General features: G+C 38.1%; 2 protein-coding genes across 2 annotated transcripts; both read left to right on the forward strand.

The window, feature by feature from the left end:
• The first annotated feature begins 6814 nt into the window (after positions 1-6814).
• si:dkey-56d12.4 (uncharacterized protein LOC799220 homolog) lies at positions 6815-11634 on the forward strand. The gene is made up of 2 exons (XM_052114155.1): positions 6815-7300; positions 7561-11634. The coding sequence occupies exons 1-2, from the start codon at positions 6970-6972 to the stop codon at positions 8613-8615; spliced, it is 1386 nt and encodes a 461-aa protein (XP_051970115.1). The 5' UTR covers positions 6815-6969; the 3' UTR covers positions 8616-11634.
• A 4500-nt stretch (positions 11635-16134) lies between these two features.
• LOC127634548 (all trans-polyprenyl-diphosphate synthase PDSS1-like) lies at positions 16135-25259 on the forward strand. Its single transcript, XM_052114156.1, has 11 exons — positions 16135-16367; positions 16812-16867; positions 19062-19191; positions 20617-20747; positions 20832-20973; positions 21234-21345; positions 21418-21527; positions 21618-21698; positions 23393-23506; positions 23997-24077; positions 24278-25259. Exons 1-11 carry the CDS (start codon positions 16203-16205, stop codon positions 24416-24418), a joined length of 1263 nt encoding a protein of 420 aa, XP_051970116.1. The 5' UTR covers positions 16135-16202; the 3' UTR covers positions 24419-25259.
• Positions 25260-25393: the final 134 nt, after the last annotated feature.

Below are 25393 nucleotides of genomic sequence, written 5' to 3' on the forward strand. Positions count from 1 at the left end.
CCATGTCCATTGAAAATGGCAAGTCTAGAGTAAATATCAGGAAAGAATATCTTCAAACTCCACAATTTCAGGTTTGTTTTTCTGGGAGCTGGTTAGTATGTACAGAACACTTTTGCTCTGTCTTGCGTCAGCTGCTGCTTCAGTACACTGTGTGGGCACCGCTCCTCCAAAACGCATAAATATACAATAGATGGGTATCTGCTCCAGGGTAGAGTTTTTATGTAAATATGCTGTTCTGAAATATATATTAATGTATAAACCAGGTGCAAAACAGAGCTAATATCTGTCTGCAATAACATATTTACCTCAGAAGGATTAAGACAGTTTACTACCAAATGTAAAATACTTAAAAATGGCAATATATGTGCAATTGAAACAGATCATTTGCAACATGTTGAGTCATGGCTGACTGAATATCCAGGAATTGCAGTAGATAAACACTAATAGTTGATTTATTGGTTTCTTGTACCACCTAGTGGTTAGAGATTAGTAGTGTTTACACTTGTCTAAAGCAGTGTTTCTCAACCTTTGAGATCTTATAAATCCCCACAGCCCTAATAATGAGGCTTAATTTCCCCTTCTCCACACTAAACAAGAAATGTGTTCCTATTAACTCATATTTTGCTGGATATCATTAATCATTAATATTAAAGGAATGACAATTCTATCATTTACTGACCCTTATGTTGTTTTAAACCTGTATGAATATCTTCTGTGGAACAAACAAGGATTTGTTATGCAGAATAACAGCCTTAGTTGCCATTGACTTTCATTACATGTGGGGGGAAAAGTTGCAATTAAAGAGAATGGTGACTGAGATTGACAATTTGCTAACATCTCTACAACAGAACCATGTGACCTCTAGATGGCAACAAACAACACATCAGCAATGACAATAACCCCAGTAACATGTGAAGAGATGTGTTTGTAATATCAGTCAGTCAATCTAACCTTCATCATTACTGGCTTCTCAAACTTATGAATGGAGTGAAACTTCCTCTGAAAGAATTACAAATAAAATATCCATTACTCCATTATATTTGATTATGTGTTTAACTTATTAACTTATTTTTAATAATTAATTAAACAATGGACCAGAACATGACATGGATTGTAGATTTATTGACGTACATTATCAGGGTTGCAGAAAGGATATCAGTACATGAGAGGTTAGGAGAACGTTAGGGGAACATTAGGGGAATGTTCTCCAAACCTGCAGGGAACGTTCTTTTTCCATAATGAAAACTTTCTCGGTGAACAAAGAACATTAGAATATCCATTCTGGAAACCAAACACTAACATTTCCAGAATGTTCTGGGAACCAAGAACTGTTAGCTAGGAAGTTACCCATGTAACATGGAAAACGTTACTTCCATTTTGCATTAGAGTCTTTTAGCCAATTTTTTACATTATTGGATAATTTTCCAAGTAGGTACATAGGATGGAGGTCTCCAAAAGAGAGGTGGAATCTCCAAAAGAGGGTGGGGTTATTCCAGAAGGGGGAGGTGTTTTAAAAAAGTGGGTTGCACAAACTCCAAAAGGGGGCATCACTTCCACTCATAGTTAGGTTTAGGGAAAGGGTTAAGGGGGGGTCGTACACCGGATGCGTATGGTGGATTACATAATGCCTTCTAAAATTCAAAACAATTATTATGAGGTTAGGAGCTCTCTTTATCTTTGCTGGTGGTTTGGAGCTCCCACCCCTTTTTGGAGCTCTACCTGCAGCTGTATCCTTCTCGATAATTCAATGCTTTCCATCATTTTGACAGTCTAGGTTTTCCTCCATTTTTTTTTTGATTAACACTTTTTATTTTTACTGTTTCACACAATTGACACAGAAAAGCAAAACATATATTCACAGAATCAACATGTAACCCCCATTACTCCCTTTCCCCCTCCCAATCCCCACCCTGACACTCAACAAATATCCCTGTGGACACACTTGAGGATGCACACAAACAAAAAGAAAGAAAACAAAATAATATATATATATAAAAATATATAAAACAAAAATAATCAAACACATTTAAAACTACACTTCTCTCTCCATTGCCCCTCCCCGGGAGCCCTCCAAAACATTGAAATAGCTGTTCCATTTTTTATTAAATAATTCTAAGTTGCCTAGCCTTCTACATGACATTTCCTCAAATGCCGCTACCCTCCCCATCTCTGTGCACCACTCTTGAAATGAGGGCGCTCCAGCCAAATTCCATCCCCTAAGATTAATCTGTCTGTTATCATAAAGGTTTTTCCTTCATTTAACATTTTTGGTGGCCGCCAATGATAAATTTCAGGTCACCGAAGCAAATTTAATGATTACTCTTGTGTTCGGTGCTTTGTAAGTGCTAAATATGCTTCTCATCTGAAATGCGTGAGTGAAGCGTGGTTAACACGAGCCCAAATTGTTATAGCGGCAGCCTGCAGACCTACAAAGTGGGGCGGGAACTCAAAAAGGGGCAGAGCCTCCACCAATTGAAAGATAGACACAAGGTTCTTGTCACAGCTGCCAAAGTGTTTTCTGTCCCAGACAGGAACCCAAGACCTCCCCAAAGATCTTCCTGTCAAAAGGTTCCTGTTTCTGTATCTCCAGAGGTTCCTGCCACAGTTTCCCCAAAGGTTCCAATAACAACACATCCCTAGAACCCACTGCGGATACTCCTGTCCCGATCTGAGGGTCGCATTTCATGTCTGATCCTGTCTCAGAGCACCTTATCCCAATCGCTCCAGTCCCTGGTCAGAATGTGAGCTCAATTGGTAAGTGCAAATAACAATTCTGAAAATACATATAAAGTGTTTGACAAATGTAGGCAAATATGTACAAAATTAAACATTAACCCTGATTATGTCAATAACAATTCTAGCCAATTTTGAATTTAAATTGTATGATTATTTCTGTAAAAGATATGCATGGGGGAGTATAAACAAGTTTTTTTTTTTTTTTTATAAAACTTTTTTACTTGTGTTCAGTGGCACCATTAGGATATTGGGGCCCTTCACAACTTTGCACTCTGGGCCTCTTAACTTATTGCACTATTTTCCCCCATAAAAATGATCATTATCAGTCAATTTAAACATAAGCATGATTGCAAATTCAATAAGAGACACTTTTTCATTTTTGAATAGTTCATTAAAATGTCTTAATGCATTCAAGCTCAAAGACAGGATTGTGTAGTGGCACAGATCTGGGGAAGGTGACAAAAAATATTTGGTTGCATTGAAGGTTCCCAAGAGCACAGTGGCCTCCAAAATTCTTAAATGGAAGAAGGCACCGCTCATCACCTGCGCAATACATCCCAACAGTGAAGCATGGTGGTAGTAGGGGACAGGGGAACCAGTCAGGGTAGAAGGAAAGCTGAACACAGCAAAATACATCCTTAATGAAAACCAGGTCCAGAGTGCTCAGAACCTCAAACTGGGTTCACCTTCCAACAGGGCAAAAACCCTAAGGACACAGCCAAGACAACACAAGAGTGGCTTAGGGACAACTCTGTGAATGTCCTTAATTGGCCAAGCCAGAGCATGGACTTCGGTCCGCCGATGGTCCCCATCCAATCTGACAGAGCTTGATAGGATCTGCATTGAAGAATGGCAGAAAATGCCCAAATCCAGGTGTGCAAAGCTTGTATCATCATACCCAAAAAGACTTGAGATTGTTTATTTTTTAATACATTTGTAAAGTTATCAAAAATCTGGTTTTAGCTTTTTCATTATAGGGTATGGAGTGATATGATTTTTTTTTTTTTTAAAGCATTTTAGCGTAAAGCTGCAACATAAAATGTGAAAAGAAATTTAGGGGTCTGAATACTTTTTGAATGCACTGTGTGTGTGTGTGTGTGTGTGTGTGTGTGTGTGTGTGTGTGTATATATATATATATATATATATTCTAAATATACTTTGTGGTCATTGTTAGTTTATTTTAGTATATAAATCATTGGTTTTATACAGTATAATGTATATATAGGAAAGCATAGGGTGCAGATGGTGTTTCACCCACTTGTCTAAAATCCCCATCTTCACACAGATCTTCAACAGATCATTGGAGCAGTATGAAGTTCCCTGATACTTCAAACACCATCATCATTCCTGTCCCAAAGAAACCCAAAATCACAGGACTTCATGACCACGGATGTCAGAGCGATGGGTCTGTAGTCATGAAGTAATTTGAGAGACTGGTGTTGGCCCACCTGAAGGACATCCCTTTCTAGATCCCCTTCAATTTGCTTATCAAGCAAACAGGTCTGTGGATGATGCAGTCAACATGGGATTGCATCATATCCTGTGACATCTGGACAGACCAGGGACATATGCAAAGATCCTTATTGTGGAATTCAGTTCGGCTTTCAATACCATCATCCAAGCTATTCTCCGGACTAAATTACACCAACTCTCTATTCCCACGTCTATCAGTCAGTGGATCACCAGCTTTCTGACGGGCAGGCAGCAGCTAGTGAGACAGGGGAAATACACTTCCAGCACATGTATGGTCAGCACTGGTGCCCCCAAGCTATGTGTACCCCTCCTCACTATTCTTCTCCCTGTATACCAATGGCTGCACTGCCAAGGACCCCTCTGTCAATCTCCTGAAGTTTGCAGATGAAACTACTGTCATTGGCCTCATCCAAGATGGCGATATGTCTGTATACAGAAGGGAGGTTGACCGGCTGGCTCGCTGGTGTAGTCAAAGCAACCTGGAGCTGAACATTCTCAAAAGAGTGGAGATGACAGTGGACTTCAGGAGGAACACCCCAACACTGACCCCGCTCACCATTCTAAACAGCACTGTGACAGCAGTAAAGTCATTCAGGAAGTGGGAGACCCACACCGGCTCCATTGTGAAAAAGGCCCAGCAAAGGTTGTACTTCCATCACCAGCTGAGGAAGTACAGTACCTGCCACAGGTGATGCTGATTCAGTTCTACTCATCAGCCATCGAGTCTGTCCTCTGCACTTCAGTAACTGTCTGGTTTGGTTCAGCTACGAAATCGGACATCAGAAGACTACAAAGGACAGTTCGGACTGCTGAGCGGATTATTGGTAGCCCCCTGTCCTCCCTTCAAGAACTGTACACTGTAGCCCTGAGGAAAGGGGCAGGAAAAAATCACTCTGGACCCCACTCACCCAGCCCACTACCTCTTTGAACTGTTGCCTTCTGGCCGGCGCTACAGAGCACTGAGCAGCAGAACCGGCAGGCACAGGAACAGTTTTTCCCTCAGGCTATCCATCACATGAACAGTTAAAACTGTCCCATTGAGCAATAATTAATGTGCAATACACAGCTTAGCCTATTTATATAGACTCCCCTTTGTTCAGGTACACATTATTCAATTGTTCAGTTTATGTCTTAGTTGTTGAATCTTTTATGTTCATACAAATATTTTACACATATTAAGTTTGCTGAAAATAAAAGCAGTTGAAAGTGAGAGTACATTTATTTTTTTGCTGAGTTTATATATATATATATATATATATATATATATATATATATATATATATATATATATATATATATACTATATATATATATATATATATATATATATATATATATATATATATATATATATATATATATATATATACCGGCTCCATTGTGAAAACTTGACAGAAGCAATTGAGACAGCCTACATAGAAGGCTGTGGTGAATTCTCCAAGAAGCTTGGAACATCCTTTCTGCCAACGACCAAGAAAAACTGTGTCCAGGTGTACCTAGGAGAATTGGTGGTTTTAAAGGCAAAGTTGGTCACATCAAATATTGATTTAGCTTTTTTTATGTTTACTGGACTTTGCATAACATTTAATTGATAAATAAAAACTATTTATTATTTTTTAAAGACTCACTGTGCAACATTTTTCACCAGTGCCTAAAACTTTTGCATAGTACTGTGTGTGTATATATATATATATATATATATATATATATATATATATATATATATATATATATATATATATATATATATATATATATATATATATATATATATATATATAGTATCTTCACTTGCGTACCAAAAATGTGTTAAATGTTCAAATCTAACAAATGCAAAGATTCATACATGATATGCAAATAAATGAAAATCCTCCAAATTGACTGTGATTGGGTCATTCTCACCAGCGCTGAGAAAAGTAACAGGTGTCGGGAGGTAGTACACGCCGTCCACTTGCTACTTTTAATAAGTCCGCCATCTGGAATGGTTAGTTTAAATCTTTTTAATAAAAACAAATTACAATTATAATTATTAAATATTATACAGCAAGATGTATAGAACTACTTATAAGAAACACACATTAAAAAAAACTCGTGTCATGGGGAGGTTATAATACATAAACTAAAGTTGTAGTGCAAATAAATATTTTATAAAGCTCAAAATTATTAAAAGTCTTAATCGAAATCGCAAGTTGTTTCATGCTAATTGCTATTCCATCCATATATATCCTTATATTGTCCCTCAAACAATTTTGAACTCAAACAAGAACTCAGACAAGTTCAAAACAGCTCTTCTTTAAAAATTATATATATGTGTGTGTGTGTGTGTGTGTGTGTGTGCGTGCGCGCGCGCTTAATTATAAATTGCATTCTAACTTCATAATAATACGAAAAAGCACAAATCCTTGCAAATAAATTTAACAAAAAAAAAAAAGATTTAACAAAGTTAAACAAAATTAAACCATATTGATATTTTATTGGCTTGAGGATTTGTTTTCATCCTTTTTAAAACATACTGGGAACAAATGTAAATTTATAAACGAGTTATTTAATTTGTGTGCTTTTTATCACAATATGACATTTATTTAATTTAAACGTATTCCCAGTGTGAAGAACTGTTGTGTCTCCCCATTTCACATCAGAGAAACTAGCGCGCAGCCATCTTGACATCTTTGTCTTTTAACTTCCGGTGTACTGTTGGTGGACAAGCGTTGTTGGCTAGCGAACTGGATTTTAAGGTTGCCGAGTTGACAAAAGTCATCATGAGTAGTTTAATGTGTTCTGTCAGTGGATGCCATAACAACTGGAAGAAGAGAAGGGAGATTTTGCAGCAGGAGTGCTATATTCATAAGTCCAGGAGATCCGAGTGTTGTGGAGCGCCGTACAGTCTGCATCCTCCGCCGAAGGAAGAAAACAGTTTGCGGTTGTGGCTCAAAGCGCTCAACTTAAAAAAACCACCAAAGCGTCCGTATGTGTGCTCCTTCCACTTCGTAGATGGGAGACCAACGGAGAAACATCCCTTCCCGGAGAAATGGCTGGGTTATGATGTTCCAGTAAAGACACCGCGTCGGGCACTTAAGAGACAGCCTCCAGGTAACCGTTGCATTAAATATTACCTGGCAAGTCGTACTACTTATTTGAACTCGAGCTCAAAGTTACGAAATGTTTCTCACCACAGAAAGTGCCTTGAGAAATATTTCTCAAAATCCATGTTACTCGCACGTGAAATCTTTGAACATTAATGTAAGCATTGTAGCAATATCGACTAATATTTACGTTGCTCCTGTGTTCACAAATATTTGTGATAGTGTTAATAGAGATGTTAATGAGATGTTGGGCCAATATTTTCTCAGATGAGTTGCCATCAACCAGTTATGCTGTGAAGCTCGAAGAAGACATCCCATGCTCTAAAAAGGATGCCCAAACTCAGTGGGAGGATCCAACTCTTCAAGATCATGACTATGCAGGAGAATTCCAGGTTAAGCCTCCTACATCTGACAAGGGCATCCAGTGTTCCACCCCAATGTACAAGTCCCTGTTGAGGAGTGACAACCTTTGCCAGCTCCATACTGGTTTGTCACTGGATGTTTTCTACCGTGTGGCTGAGCACCTAGTCCCATTGTGCAACAACAACTTCCAGCAAGACCCCAGAGACCAGCTCCTAATGGTGCTTATGAAGCTGAGGCTTAATCTCCTGCAGGAGTACCTGGCAGAAAAGTTTCAGGTGTCTCAAACAACGGTTTCAAGAACTCTCAGCTATTGGATTGATCTAATGGAGGAAAACATGAAAGACTACATACCTTGGCTGCCCAGTGAAACTATAAAAGCTAGAATGCCAGAATGTTTCAAAGAACATTACCCCAACACAACATGTATAATTGACTGCTCTGAGACACCATTGCAAAAGGCCAAAAACCCTGCCTCCAGAGGCGAATCGTACAGTCATCATTATGGGCATAATACAATCAAATATTTACTGGCAATTGCACCTTGCGGATTAGTTATGTTCATCTCGCCGGCCTATGGTGGTGGGTGTAGTGACGCATTTATTACACAGAAGTCAGGTTTCTTGGACTACCTCCATGATGGTGATGAAGTCATGGCAGACCGTGGATTCACAATTCAGGATCTTCTGAATGCAAAAAATGTGAAGCTCACAAGACCATCCTTCACCAAAAAAGGCTCTCAGCTATCAGATGAAGACACCACCAGCACAAGGCGCATTGCCAATGTCAGTTTCCATATTGAACGGGTAATTTGTCGATTGAAGCATTTCAAAATCCTCTCCCAGACGGTACCAATCAACCTCACCCCTAAAATGGACAAAATATTGAGAATATGTGCTGCCCTCTGCAACCTCCGCCATGACATTTTTGATGAGTCTGAAATTGCTGTTTGCAACAAGTGAACGTTGTTCAGTAGTTCTTTTGTAACAGTTCTTAATTCACACTGTGTTAACTTGCTGCAATTACTGTGCATATTATAAATAAACCAACACAATTTACTTGTAATTCATTTTTCTGAACTGAAATAGCAGCAAGTTTCTGATAAAGGGATTGTTCACCCAAAAATGAAAATTCTCTCATCATTTACTCATGACATCACAGATATTTATTACTTTTTTCTTCTGCTGAACATAAACACATTTTTTTTTAGAATATCTTAGCTCTGTAGGTCTGTACAATGCAAATTAATGGTGATCAGAACATTGAAGCTCCGAAAAGCACATAAAGGCAGCATAAAAGCAATACATTTGATTTCAGTGGTTTAATCCGTGACCAGCGATTCAGTTGGTTTTGCGTGAGAACAGACCAATGTAACAGACCAGTGTAATCGAGCTTGAAATCAAGATGGCCAAGGAGGCTGCTTTCAAGATGTACTGTGAAAAATAAATTATATTTTGGTCGGTTCTCACGCAAAACCAACTGGATGGCTTCAGAAGTCATGGATTAAACCACTGGAAGTCATGTGGATTACATTTATGTTGCCTTTATGGTATTTTTGGAGCTACAAATGTCTGGTTACCATTCACTTGCATTGTATATACTTACAGAGCTGAGATATTCTTCTAAAAATCTTTGTTTGTGTTCAGCAGAAGAAAAAAAGTCATACACATCTGGGATGGCGTGAGAGTAAATGATAAGATGATTTTCATTTTTGGGTGAACTATCCCTTTTAGAAATGTTACATTTTAAGAAATGTAAACATTACATCATTAAATGGACAAAATATGTGAAGTACTATGCAACCGCCACCATGACATAAGATGTCATTAACGAGTCTTGACATGTACAATTGGTAAATAAATGATAAATGTAATAACATTTTGTTGCATGTAACATCACAATAAATTCAACAGAAGTAAATCGTGGTTTATTATTTGCACACAATAAGTAATTACAATACATCAACACAGTATGAATTAAGACCATTTCAATTACTAAATGAAAAGAATAGCATCCTTATATGGACAAAATATTGAGAAAAAAATATGTGCAGCCCAATATAATGTTCATGACATCATTGATGCATCTGACATTGCTCATTGAACCATTTGTAAAAGTTGCTTTTAACGTCACAAATTTAACAGATGTACAAACAAGTAAATCATATGTTTATTTTTGGAACCGTAGTAACACCAACACTGTCAACAGCTGATCAGAAATGTTCGTCAAAGGGAACCTTCACAAAATGTTTAATTTGAATTTTTAAATGGCTGGTGACCATTAGAGTACAAATAGCATCATGTATAAATAGTGCAAAATGTGCAAACCAATTATATAGTACAGAGTTCAGTCGGCTAACCACTGAAGGAAATAAACTTTCTGAGTCTGCTGGTGCAACAGCGAAGACTCCTCTAACGTCTCCCAGATGGGTTAGGAGTAAATAGTCCATGGTTGGGGTAAGAGGTGTTTCTGATGATATTTTCCTCCCTTTGTAGGTAGCATTTGTGATTAATGTCTATGATAGAGGGTAACTGGGCACCAGTGATAAATTGGGCAGTTTTCACCACCCCCTGGAGGGCCTTCTGATCTGAGACAGTGCAGTTACCATACCACACTATGATGCAGTTAGTTAAGATGCTTTCAATAGTGCAGCTGTAAAAGTTCAGCAGTATCTGGGAAGATGGATTAGCTTTTCTTAGTCTGCTAAGGAAGTACAGGCGCTGCTGCACTTTTCTTGATCGGGGTGGTGGTGTTGAGGGCCCAGGAAAGATCCACAGAGATGTGGACACCCAGAAACTTAAAACTGGGCATGGGTTCCACTTCAGTCCAATTGATGTAGACAGGGTTGTGTGCACGGCTTCCTGCTCCGTCGGAAGTTCACAATAAGCTCTTCGGTCTTCTGTGTGTTGAGGGCTAGGTTGTTGTCAGCAAACCACACTGAACCTCTTCTATGTGGGTTGTCTCTTCATCACCATTGATCAGGCCTACCACCATGGTGTCATCTGCAAACTTGATTATGGAGTTAGAGCCATGCACAAGTATGCAGTCGTGGGTGAAGAGGGAGTAGAGGAGAGGATTCAGCACGCAGCTCTGTGGAATGCCAGTGACAGACTGTGGTCTGTTAGTTAGTCCAAGGTCCAGCTGCAAAGGGAGACGCTGATGCCAAGATCAGTGAACTTGGAGATCAGCTTGGATGCAATGACAGCGTTAAAGGCAAACTGAAATTGATGAATAGCATCCTGACATAGGAGTTACTCTTGTCCAGGTGAGTCTGGGCAGAGTGGAGGGCTTAGGTGATAGCATCCTCTGTTGACCTGTTGGGTCTGTAGGCAAACTGTTATGAGTCCAGTGTTGGAGGTAGGCATGTTTTCAGGTGGGAAAGGAACAACCTCTCAAAACACTTGATGGGAATGATGGCAATGATGGGAGTAAGAGCTAATGGGCGAAAGTCATTGAGCGCTATTGCAGCAGCAAGTTTTGGTACTTTTTGGTACAAGTTGAAAATGTTGGTGAGGACCTCAAATAACTGCTATGAGCAGGTCTAGAGCACCCGGCCTGGAATGCCATCAGGGCCAGCATAAAGCTATGTGCACTCATACTGCTTAGGGTTGAGCACGCATCACTGGTGGAGAATGTGAGCGGCAGGTTATCATGTGGAAGCTCAGCTTTGATTGGTGGTTAACTAGGACAGAACATTTTTATTTCGAGTAGCTGATTAGAGTTAGAACTCCATCCGGGCTTGCAGATATCCACAGTTCACTTGAACAGACAACTGTGCCTCCTCAAGCCACCTGAGAACCAATGATGACTGTTGAAAAGTGTTTTGATGCAAGATTGTTTTGTGTGCCATAGTTCCACTGTCGCTGGACAAGACACTCCCGTCGGTCCACAGGACACCTAGAACAAAAATACATCAAGCATAGGGCTGGGCGATATGGAGCAAAAAATATATCTCGATATATTTTGCTATATCTCGATATACCCCCCAAAAAAAAAAACTACTGCAAAAACAAATATGCCAAATACCACAGTCCTTTTTTATTAAAGTGCAAAGAGGTAGGCAGTTCACGTAAGAACAAAGTGCTTCTTATTATTTAACTGTAAAATAAAGGAAGAAATACATATAGCCTTTTCATTCAAAAATGAAACAACTCAACTCAAGGTAGGCAGTGCATATATAAGAACAAAGTGCTTCTGCGACATTTAAGAAAAAAAAATCCCTGATTACATGAATAATAATAATTTAACTGTAAATTAAAACAAATAATACATATTGCCTTTTCATTCAAAAATAAAACAACTCAAGCTCATCTTTGCATTAACTCTGTTGTCGCCATCAACAAATAGCCAAAAAACAAGTTTGCTATAAGCTTTGGTTGGCACCAACTTTCGGCATTCACGGCAGTAGACATCTGTCTGCTGTTCATCCGATGCCTTAAAACTGAAGTATCTCCATATAATGGAGCCAGTTGTCCTTTTTTTTTTAGACGAGTTCTGCCTCCGGGCTGGTTGCGGGCGACGCCATGTTGAATGAGACAACACGCGAAGGGAGGGGGAGCAAAAGCAAGGAGACGGGGGCGAGCGGAGGCGGGAGCGAGCACAGCACAGAGAAAGCAAGCGAGCAAAGTGGCGAAATCAGAATTGAATATAAACAATATATCGATATATACGATATGTCAAAATTCATATCGTGTTTAAAAAATATCTCGATATATTTTAAATATCGAGATATCGCCCACCCCTAATCAAGCATACAACACAATTAAGCATACAAGTGCATGAACAGTACAAGTAAAATCCCCAAGGATCCTCACATGCAAAGAAGTGGTTTGTAAACATATGAGTGACTTGGTAAATGAGTGAGTGGGCCACATTTCTGAGAAAAAATACTGCAATACTGATGCTATGTGAATTTGTACAAATTCTGGAACTAACTCACAATCTTTATCTAAAAGTAAAGCTGCGTTCACACTGCCAGCGACATGCAGTGACAAAACAACCTCATCTGATTCATTTTCAATGAGAGCTGGCGACTTCCGGCGACATGAGTGACGGCGACCGTTGGCAACCATTGGCAATCCAGCAACGTGACAAAGTTGAGAAATGCTTAACTTTATGCAAATAAAGAGCGACTTTCTGGAGCGACAGCCAATACAAAAGAAGATAGTAGAGCTCACATGATCCTAATATTTTAATAATAATATTAATTGTAAAGATACAGTGCTGTTTAGACTCTCCATACACACCACTAGCGACCTAACTGCCAGCCACTGGCGACTTGCAGCGACAAAGTAGCTGGTAGTGTGAACCCAGCTTAATAAGGCAGCACTGTGTCTACTGACCTCATGGCAAACATTCCGATCTTTTCAATGTTATTTTCATGATTTCTACAAGCTACTAGAATGTAAATAAAAAGCAATGTTTTTCTAAAAAAAAACATTCTGATTTATCTTTATGTTGCCCTTTCAAGAGTTAACTTACCTTTTGGGCAATAAATTGATTAGACTTGTACTTACACCCTGTCTACGCTGGATGCGTGCGATATCAGGAGTAGCGCCAGTGTGTGCAGCGCAAAATAGCCGTTTACTGTCAGCGCAACACTTGTTACTTTCTAAATCATTTTTCCTAGAAAACTTTTTTGTTTTCTGCTCAAATACAAAATGTCTATATTTCCTCCTCATTCATTGTCGCACACCCTTCAGCTGTCACAGATATACATATGAATTCATATTTTAAATGTATTATACAGTACATATTACTTCAGTGCAAATAATGTACTTAAAAGTAATTATTTAATTGAAACTCAGTAACTGTAATTTGATTACAAGAATTTTAAATGTAATGCATTACAATATTTTGTTGACTAAAAAGTAATTAGATTACAGTAACTAATTACTTTGTAGTCAGATACACCTAACACTATAATTGATTATACATGTGAAACTCAAAAAATTAGAATATTGTGCAAAAGTTCATTAATTTCAGTAATTCAACTTAAAAGGTGAAACTAATATATTATATAGACTCATTACAAGCAAAGATATTTCAAGCCTTTATTTGATATAATTTTGATGATTATGGCTTACAGCTTATGAAAACCCCAAATTCAGAATCTCAGAAAATTAGAATATTACATGAAATCAATAAAAAAAAAGGATTTTAAATACAGAAATGTCGGCCCTCTGAAAAGTATAATCATGCATATGTACTCAGTACTTGGTTTGGGCCCCTTTTGCATTAATTACTGCCTCAGTGCGGCGTGGCATGGATGCTATCAGCCTGTGGCACTGCTGAGGTGTTATGGAAGACCAAGATGCTTCAATAGCGGCCTTCAGCGCTTCTGCATTGTTTGCTCTCATGTCTCTCATCTTTCTCTTGGCAATGCCCCATAGATTCTTTATGGGGTTCAGGTCAGGTGAGTTTGCTGGCCAATCAAGCACAGTAATACCATGGTCATTGAACCAGGTTTTGGTACTTTTGGCAGTGTGGGCAGGTGCCAAGTCCTGCTGGAAAAAGAAGTCAGCATCTCCATAAAGCTTGTCTGCTGAAGGAAGCATGAAGTGCTCTAAAATGTCCCGGTAGACGGCTGCGTTGACTCTGGACTTAATAAAGCACAGTGGACCAACACCAGCCGATGACATGGCTCCCCAAACCAACACAGACTGTGGAAACTTCACACTGGACTTCAAGCATCTTGGATTGTGTGCCTCTCCATTCTTCCTCCAGACTCTGGGACCTTGGTTTCCAAATGAGATGCAAAATTTGCTCTCATCAGAAAAGAGGACTTTGGACCACTGAGCAACAGACCAGTTCTTTTTTTCTTTAGCCCAGGTAAGACGTTTGACATTTGAAGCCCATGTCCAGGACCCGTCTGTGTGTGGTGGCTCTTGATGCAGTAACTCCAGCCTCAGTCCACTCCTTGTGAAGCTCCCCACACATTTGAATGGCCTTTTCCTGACAATCCTCTCCAGGCTACGGTCATCCCTGCTGCTTGTGCACCTTTTTCTTCCACACTTTTCCCTTCCACTTAACTTTCTATTAATGTGCTTTGATACAGCACTTTGAGAACATCCAACTTCTTTTGCAATTACCTTTTGAGGCTTTCCCTCCTTGTGGAGGGTGTCAATGATGGTTTTCTGCACAACTGTCAGGTCAGCAGTCTTCCCCATGATTGTGAATTCAACTGAACCAGACTGAGAGACCATTTAAAGGCTCAGGAACCCTTTGCAGGTGTTTAGCTGATTAGAGTGTGACACTTTGAGCCTACAATACTGAACCTTTTCACAATATTCTAATTTTCTGAGATTCTGAATTTGGGGTTTTCATAAGCTGTAAGCCACAATCATCAAAATTATATCAAATAAAGGCTTGAAATATCTTACTTTGCTTGTAATGAGTCTATATAATATATTAGTTTCACCTTTTAAGTTGAATTACTGAAATTAATGAACTTTTGCACGATATTCTAATTTTTCGAGTTTCACCTGTAATGGGAGCAATTTGCTTTTGATGTGTCATGCTGCTCGGATCTGGTGTAGACAGGGTTTGTGATGAGCATATAATGCCACAGTTTTACAGTTGTTGTGTCTGTGTGTGTGTGTTTCCCTGTCAAAGTTATTTCTGCCTACCCTGGGTAAAAGTAAATCCATATGACTCCAGTGTTTAAATGAATGTCTTCTGAAATGATTCAGTTGGATTTGGATGAGGACAGACCAAACTGTTACTCCTTTTTTAATCCAATCGAAAGAGATCATCCCTATGCCCTACTCACTACGAAAGACAGATCTCTTGATGCGTGCACTCTGAAGGGAACATGGCATTACAGTTTGAATATAGCCTTCAATAAATGTCTTATAAAATGGCCCTTTAAGAAAAAATGTACTTTCTTACTTTTGTTTGGAACAACACTTCGAGTTGCATCCCCTTGCCGAAGTGCCCTTCAGTGGTGCATAAATGGTTTTAAACATTCTCCTTTGCGATCTTGATTTCGAGCTTGATTAAAAGTGGGAGGTCTGCTCACCCAAAACCAACTGGATCGCTTCAGAAGACATTGATATGCCACTATTGTATGGATTACTTTTATGCATTTTTACATTTTATACATTTGGCAGACACTTTTATCCAAAGCGACTTACAGTGCACTTATTACAGAGACAATCCCCCCGGAGTAACCTGGAGTTAAGGGCCTTGCTCAAGGGCCTAACAGTGGCATCTTGGTGGTGCTGGGGATTGAACCCCCGACCTTCTGGTCAGTAACCCTGAGCCTCAACCACTGAGCCACCACTGACTTATGCTGCCTTTATCTCCTTTTTGGAGCTTCAAAGTTCTGATCACCATTCACTTGAACCTACAGAGCTGAAATATTCTCCTAAAAATCTTCCTTTGTGTTCAGCAGAAGAAAGAATGTGGTACACGTCTTAGATGGTGTGAGGGTGAGTAAATTATGAGATAATTGATTTTTTGGAACTTTCCCTTTAAAGAACTTCATTTTTCACCTGACAGTCTTTTCCGGTTCATGCCGTTGCCCTCGTAACGTGACGTCATTGCGCATGTGCACTGGGCAGGGCAGTATGGCGGTGCCGTGGAGGCGATTCTGGATGAGCAGCGCAGGAGCTGGTGTTTTATTGGACTGGTGCTGTGGGATCAGTGGAAGAGCGTTCACTCATGCGGCTTCAGTGGGCAGAGAATCAGCCGCTTTCAGAGCAGTAAGACAGGTACTGAGAGAGCAGAACATGCACGCGCAGCAGAGAAGGTCACCGGCACGAGCCACCATGCGTAATGAATTACAGATCACTCACAGAGCGCTCTTACAGATTCTGACATGAGTTATGATAACAGTTTAGATCGCTTTCATTATAGTAGTGTTTAAAGTCATGTTGTTTTTAAATATTTTCAGGTACTGACATGATCTGGAAGGTATTCCAGTTTCCTTGCACTTGCATGCATTCTCTGTGTAAAGGTCAAGAACTCATGTTGTACCTATGAAAGTTCAGACACGCCCACTGCTCAATCAACACCAACACTGTTTATGTTGCAATTTAAATCTTACATCACGCATGTCTAGTTGCACAGGCAAATGCCAAGACATATATAATATTTGTTTGTATTGGTACATTTTATTCATTCCAGCTGTAATTGGTGTTATTTATGTGTTTTAGGTGCTGGTTCGAGGTGGCCCTGAACATAATTTTAGCAAACCAATGTCACTCTCAAGGTATGTTAAATATGGTTAGGAGAGACGGGGCCTAGTTCTCACAAATAACTAGCCTATAAGGTTTTGAGGCAAAAGTTAAATTACACAAATGCTTGTTTTGTCTGGTAGTGTAGATTTATGTGTTGATTTCAAACACATTGTTTATACTGTTTTACTGTAGAATATTGTTTTTGAATAGTTTTTGTAATAGTTGTTGGATAAACAGGTGAACACAATGAAATCACCTGCCAGAAACGTGTCAGCTAAGTAATGAAGGTAGATTTTAACCAAAAAATAAAAGAACATAAATGTCAGATCAGTTTAAGTTTTCAGATATGTTATTAATCCATTAATAACAGTTTCTGTTGGCCAAAACAATAGTTTGATAATTAGTATGTTACTTTTCACATATTGTTTTGCTGTGTAAATTATCGATCTAAAAGCCATTATATAGATATAATATATATATATATATATATATATATATATATATATATATATATATATATATATATAGATATAAATATATATATATATATATATATATATATATATATATATATATATATATATATACACTCACCTAAAGGATTATTAGGAACACCATACTAATACTGTGTTTGACCCCTTTCGCCTTCAGAACTGCCTTAATTCTACGTGGCATTGATTCAACAAGGTGCTGAAAGCATTCTTTAGAAATGTTGGCCCATATTGATAGGATAGCATCTTGCAGTTGATGGAGATTTGTGGGATGCACATCTGGGGCACGAAGCTCCCGTTCCACCACATCCCAAAGATGCTCCATTGGGTTGAGATCTGGTGACTGTGGGGGCCATTTTAGTACAGTGAACTCATTGTCATGTTCAAGAAACCAATTTGAAATGATTCAAGCTTTGTGACATGGTGCATTATCCTGCTGGAAGTAGCCAGCAGAGGATGGGTACATGGTGGCCATAAAGGGATGGACATGGTCAGAAACAATGCTCAGGTAGGCCGTGGCATTTAAACGATGCCCAATTGGCACTAAGGGGCCTAAAGTGTGCCAAGAAAATATCCCCCACACCATTACACCACCACCACCAGCCTGCACAGTGGTAACAAGGCATGTTCTCATTCTGTTTACGCCAAATTTTGACTCTAACATCTGAATGTCTCAACAGAAATCGAGACTCATCAGACCAGGCAACATTTTTCCAGTCTTCAACTGTCCAATTTTGGTGAGCTCTTGCAAATTGTAGCCTCTTTTTCCTATTTGTAGTGGAGATGAGTGGTACCCGGTGGGGTCTTCTGCTGTTGTAGCCCATCCGCCTCAAGGTTGTGCGTGTTGTGGCTTCACAAATGCTTTGCTGCATACCTCGGTTGTAACGAGTGGTTATTTCAGGCAAAGTTGCTCTTCTATCAGCTTGAATCAGTCGGCCCATTCTCCTCTGACCTCTAGCATCAACAAGGCATTTTCGCCCACAGGACTGCTGCATACTGGATGTTTTTCCCTTTTCACACCATTCTTCGTAAACCCTAGAAATGGTTGTGCGTGAAAATCCCAGTAACTGAGCAGATTGTGAAATACTCAGACCAACCCGTCTGGCACCAACAAACATGCCACGCTCAAAATTGCTTAAATCAACTTTCTTTCCCATTCTGACATTCAGTTTGGAGTTCAGGAGATTGTCTTGACCAGGACCACACCCCTAAATGCATTGAAGCAACTGCCATGTGATTGGTTGATTAGATAATTGCATTAATGAGAAATTGAACAGGTGTTCCTAATAATCCTTTAGGTGAGTGTATTTTTAAATTTAATAAACAATTCAAATTGGTGTTGATATATTGGAACTTGCGTTTTATTTTCACTGATTTAAATAGAAATATTTTTTTATGTTATTTTTAATATTTAAGGCTATTTATATACGTATATATAGCAATCAGCAAACCAAAGTGACAACATGCCCCACCATAAGATGTTAACTGAACTGTCTTTTTCCTGGGCATTAACGTTGGAAATAATGTTTACGTTTTTTTGTAGCCAAACATTTAATATAAGTAGAAATAATCTTAATAAAAGTAAAAAAAATTGACTAAACTAGCCCCAGTATATAATTTATCGATTGTCTTATAGGCATTCATATGCATACACATTGCTGTTTGGAGTATTTGTATTTTATATATATGCTGTTAATTTTATATTATGTATTATATTTTTCTGTTTATGTCTCAGGCACAGTAATAGACATCTTTACCCAACACAGCGACTGTGCTGTTGCAGTATACACAGTGATACAAAGTTCAAAGATCCTTTTTCACTTGCACAGAAGGACTTGCAGAATTTATATGAAGACATAAAGAAGGTATGTCAAAAAGTGTTTGCTTAGTAAATATAACAATAAAAAGCATTTTTATCTAAACCCTTTAAGCTCTGGAGGTGATTTTAAAAATGTGCTGTTTCAGTGGAATGCGTCAAATGAAATGATTTTAACTTTAACTTTAATATATATATATATATATATATATATATATATATATATATATATATATATATTTAAAATGATAAACAATTTAGATTTTTTTGTTAATGATATAGATTATGATAAAATATGAGAGAATCAGCGTAAGAAACTGAATTTTTTTTAAATAAATAATAATTATTTGACATTATCTCCTGGGGTAAATATAGTTGTTCTGAAAAACTCCTTTTGTTTAGTTCCCAATCATGTCACCTCTAACTGAGTTGACGTTTGTGTTGATATGACAAAGCACTCAAAAGTTAAAGCATTACAAAATAATTTATCCAAGTGTACAAAAACATCTGTAAACAAATTAAAAATAATACTTGTACATAAGAACTAATTACATGTTAGGGTATGCTCTCTCTCCAAAGCATGCAGGCATGAGTAACGTAATCTCATTCAGTTCCTTTCTGTGTCATTTGAGTCATTATTGAATGGGTTTCATGTACTTGGCACCATCTCCTGGTTGCCATATGTAATTAGAGTGTACTATCCTCTCTGCCCATATTTGGATGACTTCCACCTCTGGTTGCAGTGATCTGAATCCTAGTACAATTGATTTAGCTTTCCATGACGCTGGACAACGTACTACACTCCGATGGAGTCATCTGATCCAGGAAAGCTATCATGTTTTTAGCCAAAGAGCACATAATGTGCTGTGTACACATTGTACTTTGTGTGAATTATCTAATGATCTATTCATCAAATTGCATTGTGTGTGGGCTTGTGTTAAAGATAATCACCTCCTCTAATTAATGGTATGTGATATTTTATGTTGTGTTTGTTTTTTGAAGGTTATAAGTAACACCTGTTTAACATGTATGTCGATGACATGTACTTAGCTATTACTCACTATATTTTTGTCTGTGAGTAAAACAAATGAGCTGGTTGTATTCTACTCATTGAGAGCTTTCCTACGACATATGACACATGGCTATTTGATCAGTTTGATGTTTTTACCAATTACAATAATATGTACAGTGCATAATTATTAATAAATTAATACGGATCACTTCTGATTTGTCTGCACATTTCAAAGCACTTGTTCAGTTTTGGTGAAGACATTAGTTATTAATATTTTGATAATTTTGTTCTCAGCGGGCCCGGGACCCTGCTTTTGAATCAATAATCATTAATGTCAACAAACATCCGAAAGCAAATTTTCTAATGTGTGACCTTATGCTATCTCACTATTTTGTGTATTTTATGCAAACAGCTGAAACCAACCTTTTTAAATGTTTTTTTATTTATTTATTTCTTTTATAGGAGTTGTTTGTCTCTAAATTTGAGCTGAAAGCGCTGTGTGATTATTACTTTGATGGGAAGGGAAAAGCCTTTAGACCAATGATTGTTGTTCTTATGGCTCGAGCTTGTAACGTCCACAGCAACAAAGAGGGGTAAGAAGCCAGCTCTGCTTATATCAAGTATATTTAGGAATGTAAACTCACACACATGTTTAGTGAAACACTTTTGATTGACAGGGTTCTGCTGCCGGCACAGCGGTCTATAGCTATGATCTCTGAGATGATCCACACCGCAAGCCTGGTGCACGATGACGTTATTGATGATTCAGACACTCGCCGTGGAAAAAACACTATTAACAATATGTGGGGAGAAAGAAAAGTGAGTAACTCAACTTTCTCAACTGATATGCTTGCAATGCTAAATGCAAATAATAAAATAGAACTAAACATATAATCATGTCATACATTTCAAAGTTTAATTTTAAGGACATTTTCTTAACCTTTGTACAACAAATTATTTTGGTACTGCGTTGGTGGCCCACTTGATGTCCAATGTAAAATCTGGGTTGAGAACCACTGAAAAAGCTGAAATTATGTCTTTGTTGATTGCAAATGACCAGTAGCATTTTTATCTGTTAGGCTATCCTGGCTGGAGATTTTATTCTGTCAGCAGCTTCTATGGCTTTAGCACGTATTGGAAACAATATAGTGGTTTCAGTGCTGTCACAAGTCATAGAAGACCTTGTGCGAGGTAAGTCACTCTAGTTTTAAAATATTTTATTAGTAATGGAGCTTTGATTTCTAATCTTTCATTAAATTCCAGGTGAATTCATGCAGTTGGGGTCTAAAGAGAATGAAAATGAGCGATTCAAGCATTACCTTGAGAAAACCTTTAAGAAGACTGCAAGTCTCATTGCAAACAGTTGTAAAGCAGTATGTACGTTCTGTCTCAACAATAATAAGTTGAAGTTCAGTGCTTGAAAGAGGAGTTTAACGCAAATGTTACGGTATTTCCAATTTTAGGTTTCAATTCTGGTGAACTCTGATCCTGAAGTGCATGAGATAGCTTATCAATATGGACGAAACGTTGGCATAGCTTTCCAGGTAATGTTTATCATTTTATTTTTTGGTGCATTTTAATAGTAATTTTAATACATACATAAATTGTTTAAAAAATGTATGAACTTTTATTTAGCATTTTTTCATTATTTACTCAAACTTTCACACAAAACCAAAAAATCTTTCAAATTTTTAGATAGCAGTTTCTCTTTCTTCTTCCCATTTTAGTAATTGTTTGCACATAAATCAATTGTTTATTTCCTTTATCCTAATGTTTTACAGTGCACACAGAAGTCCAGCAACTTTTGCTCTTCAAAGATGTTAGCCAATCATAACACAGTGGGCGTGTATTTTGAAGTCTTAAAGGGGACAGCACAGAAAATTGAGCATTTCAGACAGAGGGCCAGAGACAGGGAGGAAAAAGCTCATTTAATACTATATTATGACTTTTTTTGTGCAACAACCTTTACTAACATTATAAATTAACTTCAAGCAAAATAATAATGTAGACAAAACAAAACATGACCCCTTTAAAAAATAATGAGCTCATACGCGTTTGTCGTGGCTCTAATACGCTGGACCATTTATGTGAGATTGTGTTGCACACCGGTTTAGTGAAGTAACATGCTGGCTCTAACAACCAAACAAACTGTGGTTGGTCTTTACATCATACCTGTCAACATTTGGGTACCAAAATGTAATTTTTGTGGGAACTATCCCTTTAAGAAGTAAATAAATTATGAAAAAATAAACTATCAGAGATATTGCTGACGTGTTGTAAATTGCTTTAGCATCATGGTGTTGTTACCACAGTAAACACTATTCTTGAGGTATTACGTTGTATTGCTTTAAACAGACACATATTTAGGTTTTCACTGAGTAACTGCTATAGGTTTTAAAGCAGACAGATACAAAGTGGGTCAAATATTTTAAAGGGATAGTTCACCCTAAAATTCTCTCATTTACTCACCCTCATGCCATCTCAAATGTGTTTGACTTTCTTCAGCAGAACACAAATTAAGATTTTTAAAAGAATATTTTAGCTCTGTAGGTCCTTACAATACACGTGAATGGTGGGCAGAACTTTGAAGGTCCAAAATGTACATAAAGGCATCAGAAAAGTAATCAATCCATAAGACTCCAGTTGTTTAATCCATGTCTTCTGAAGTGATATAAGTGTGGGTGATTCTATACTATAAATTCTCCTCCCTGCCCTGTAGGTGGCGATATGCATAAAGAATACTAATCGGCAAAAACAAATCATTTGAAAGCGAAAGTATAGCTTGATAGTAAAAAAAAAAAAGACTTACTTTTTTGATATTGATCTGTTTCTCACCCATGCCTATCAGATCACTTCAGAAGTCATGGATTAAACCACTGGAGATTTATGGATTACTTTTATGTTGCCTTTATGTGATTTTTTTTGTCCTTCAAAGTTCTGGCCACAATTAACTTGCATTGTATATATAGACTTAAAGTGCTGAAATATTCTTCTAAAAATCTTAATTTGTGTTCTGCTGAAGAAAGAAAGTCATACACATCGGGGATGGCATGAGGGTGAGTAAATGATGAGAATTTGTACTTTTGGGTGAACTATTTCTTTAAATATAGGAAGCTGTCCTTATTTAATTGCATATGTTAATGTGCACAATTAAGTGCAGAACAGCATTTTATAATTAGTTTTTCTATTACTTTAATTAGAAAAGTAATTAAAAAAAAGTATTTGTGTTTTTTGTCAGCTTGTGGATGACATTCTTGACTTCACATCATGTGCAAACCGCCTGGGGAAGCCATCAGCTGCAGATCTCAAACTGGGCCTGGCCACCGGTCCCGTTCTGTTTGCTTGCCAGCAGGTAGGGCAGCTGAACGCATCTTTAGTCTAAAATTATTAAGAGGGGGAAATGGGGGTCTAAAGTTTGATTCCACCCCCTTCTTTCTGCTGAGAAAGCCATAAATAAGAAATGCTTTGTTTAATTAATGGGATATGTTTACATCATCTGTCGCAGTAAACACATTGAATAATTTCGTACTAATGATGAACTATAAGAAAGTCCACATGAACTGTAAACCTAGATCCTCGTTTCCACACATACTTGGTTCCTTGGTGGGCACCTGAATTTGGAAAAAAGCTTAAAACACCCACTAAAATATCGAACTCTTAATGCCACAAAGACTTGTTTGCATCAAAAGCTATAGTGTGAAAAAACTGTATTTACTTACAGAACATTCATAAGGTTTAAAGCTAATATAATCTGGTTTAACAACAACAATAACTTACTTTTGTTTTAGACTTCCAAAACCACACGTGCACTTTTAAAACAACTCTCGTGTCTCCATCGTTAGTTTCCGGAGCTGCATGCAATGATCATGCGCCGTTTCAGCGCTGATGGAGATGTGGATCGAGCCTGGCAATACGTCCTGAAGGTAAGAGAGGATTTGTGCTAATATCACCCCAAAAAGTAAAGTGGTGATTATTTATGGCAATTTCACAATGCTCATAAAAAAAGCCCATTTATAATTTTGACCTGGATGTGTTCTTGAAAGATTTTGTGGCTAATGGAAGTTTTGTTAACTAGCTTTGAATTCTCATTAGCATCTTGCATCAAATTTCTCCATGTTCACAGAGTGACGGTGTGGAACAGACCAACTACCTCGCCCAACACTACTGCAAAGAGGCCATCCGTCAGATCAGCCAGCTGCGGCCATCGACCGAGCGAGACGCGCTGATCCGACTGACGGAGCTGGTGCTGAGCAGGGACAAGTGAGCCTGGATCCAGGTTCCATACTCAGGCAGCTACACCTCTGCAGTGCCTTCACCCAAACAGAGAATGAAATGATTTACACTGTTGTCACTGTATACTTTACCGTACTGTAATCGCAGAACACTCCCTGTCCGATCACAGAGTCCTGAGCCCTGCCACCCCTGCACGAGGTGCAGTAAAGGAAGTCCTGCGAGATCAATGTAATTCCAGGTGTAGCACAGATGGAGGTGCCACTGTAACGTGTGTCTATGTGGATCTGTTACAGATGCTTGCCTAAACATCCGTCCACATTATGAAAGGCCAAACGTCTTAGATGTTGTTGTCAATGTACTCGTCACATCAAGTGCTCAATAACAATCAAGGCCTTAAACCACTCTGGCAATGTGCTCAAATTAAATTGAACAAGGTATTTTTTTTAAAGTACACATGCTGTTTGAGTCTCGTTTTTCCATTTGAACTGACTTAGCAGTTAGCACAACTCCCATGTTCCTTAGTGATATGAATGTAGTTTTAAACATCAGTTGTATAAATTGATGACACAGGAAGTAACATCATTTTGGACTCTTTCTATAGGATGGTGGGAAGACAAGTAAATGTTTTAAGTTCTTATTAGGTTTTCATACAAACCTCCCTGCAATGGTAGTTTATGGTTATATAAATCAAACCACAAAATAATCAGAGAACATTCTGAATTACTTAAGGTTGTCACACAAAAACCTCCCTGCAACGTTCTGGGAACATTAGTTTATGGTTATAAAAATCAACCCTAACCACTAGAGAATGTTTTGTTCAAGTTCTTATAAGGTTGACACACTAAAATCTATAAAAAATAAAACCTTACTAGAACGTTCCCAGAACATTAGATTCCCTCCAAAAAAAATAAAAACATGGTAACGTTAGGGGATGTATAACTAGAAACCCACATTTGGTAAACTAGCTATTCCCTAATAATTGATCTGTTAATGTAGGCTAATCTGC

This window comes from Xyrauchen texanus, chromosome 41 (assembly GCF_025860055.1).
Source record: "Xyrauchen texanus isolate HMW12.3.18 chromosome 41, RBS_HiC_50CHRs, whole genome shotgun sequence".
Classification (NCBI taxonomy): domain Eukaryota; kingdom Metazoa; phylum Chordata; class Actinopteri; order Cypriniformes; family Catostomidae; genus Xyrauchen; species Xyrauchen texanus.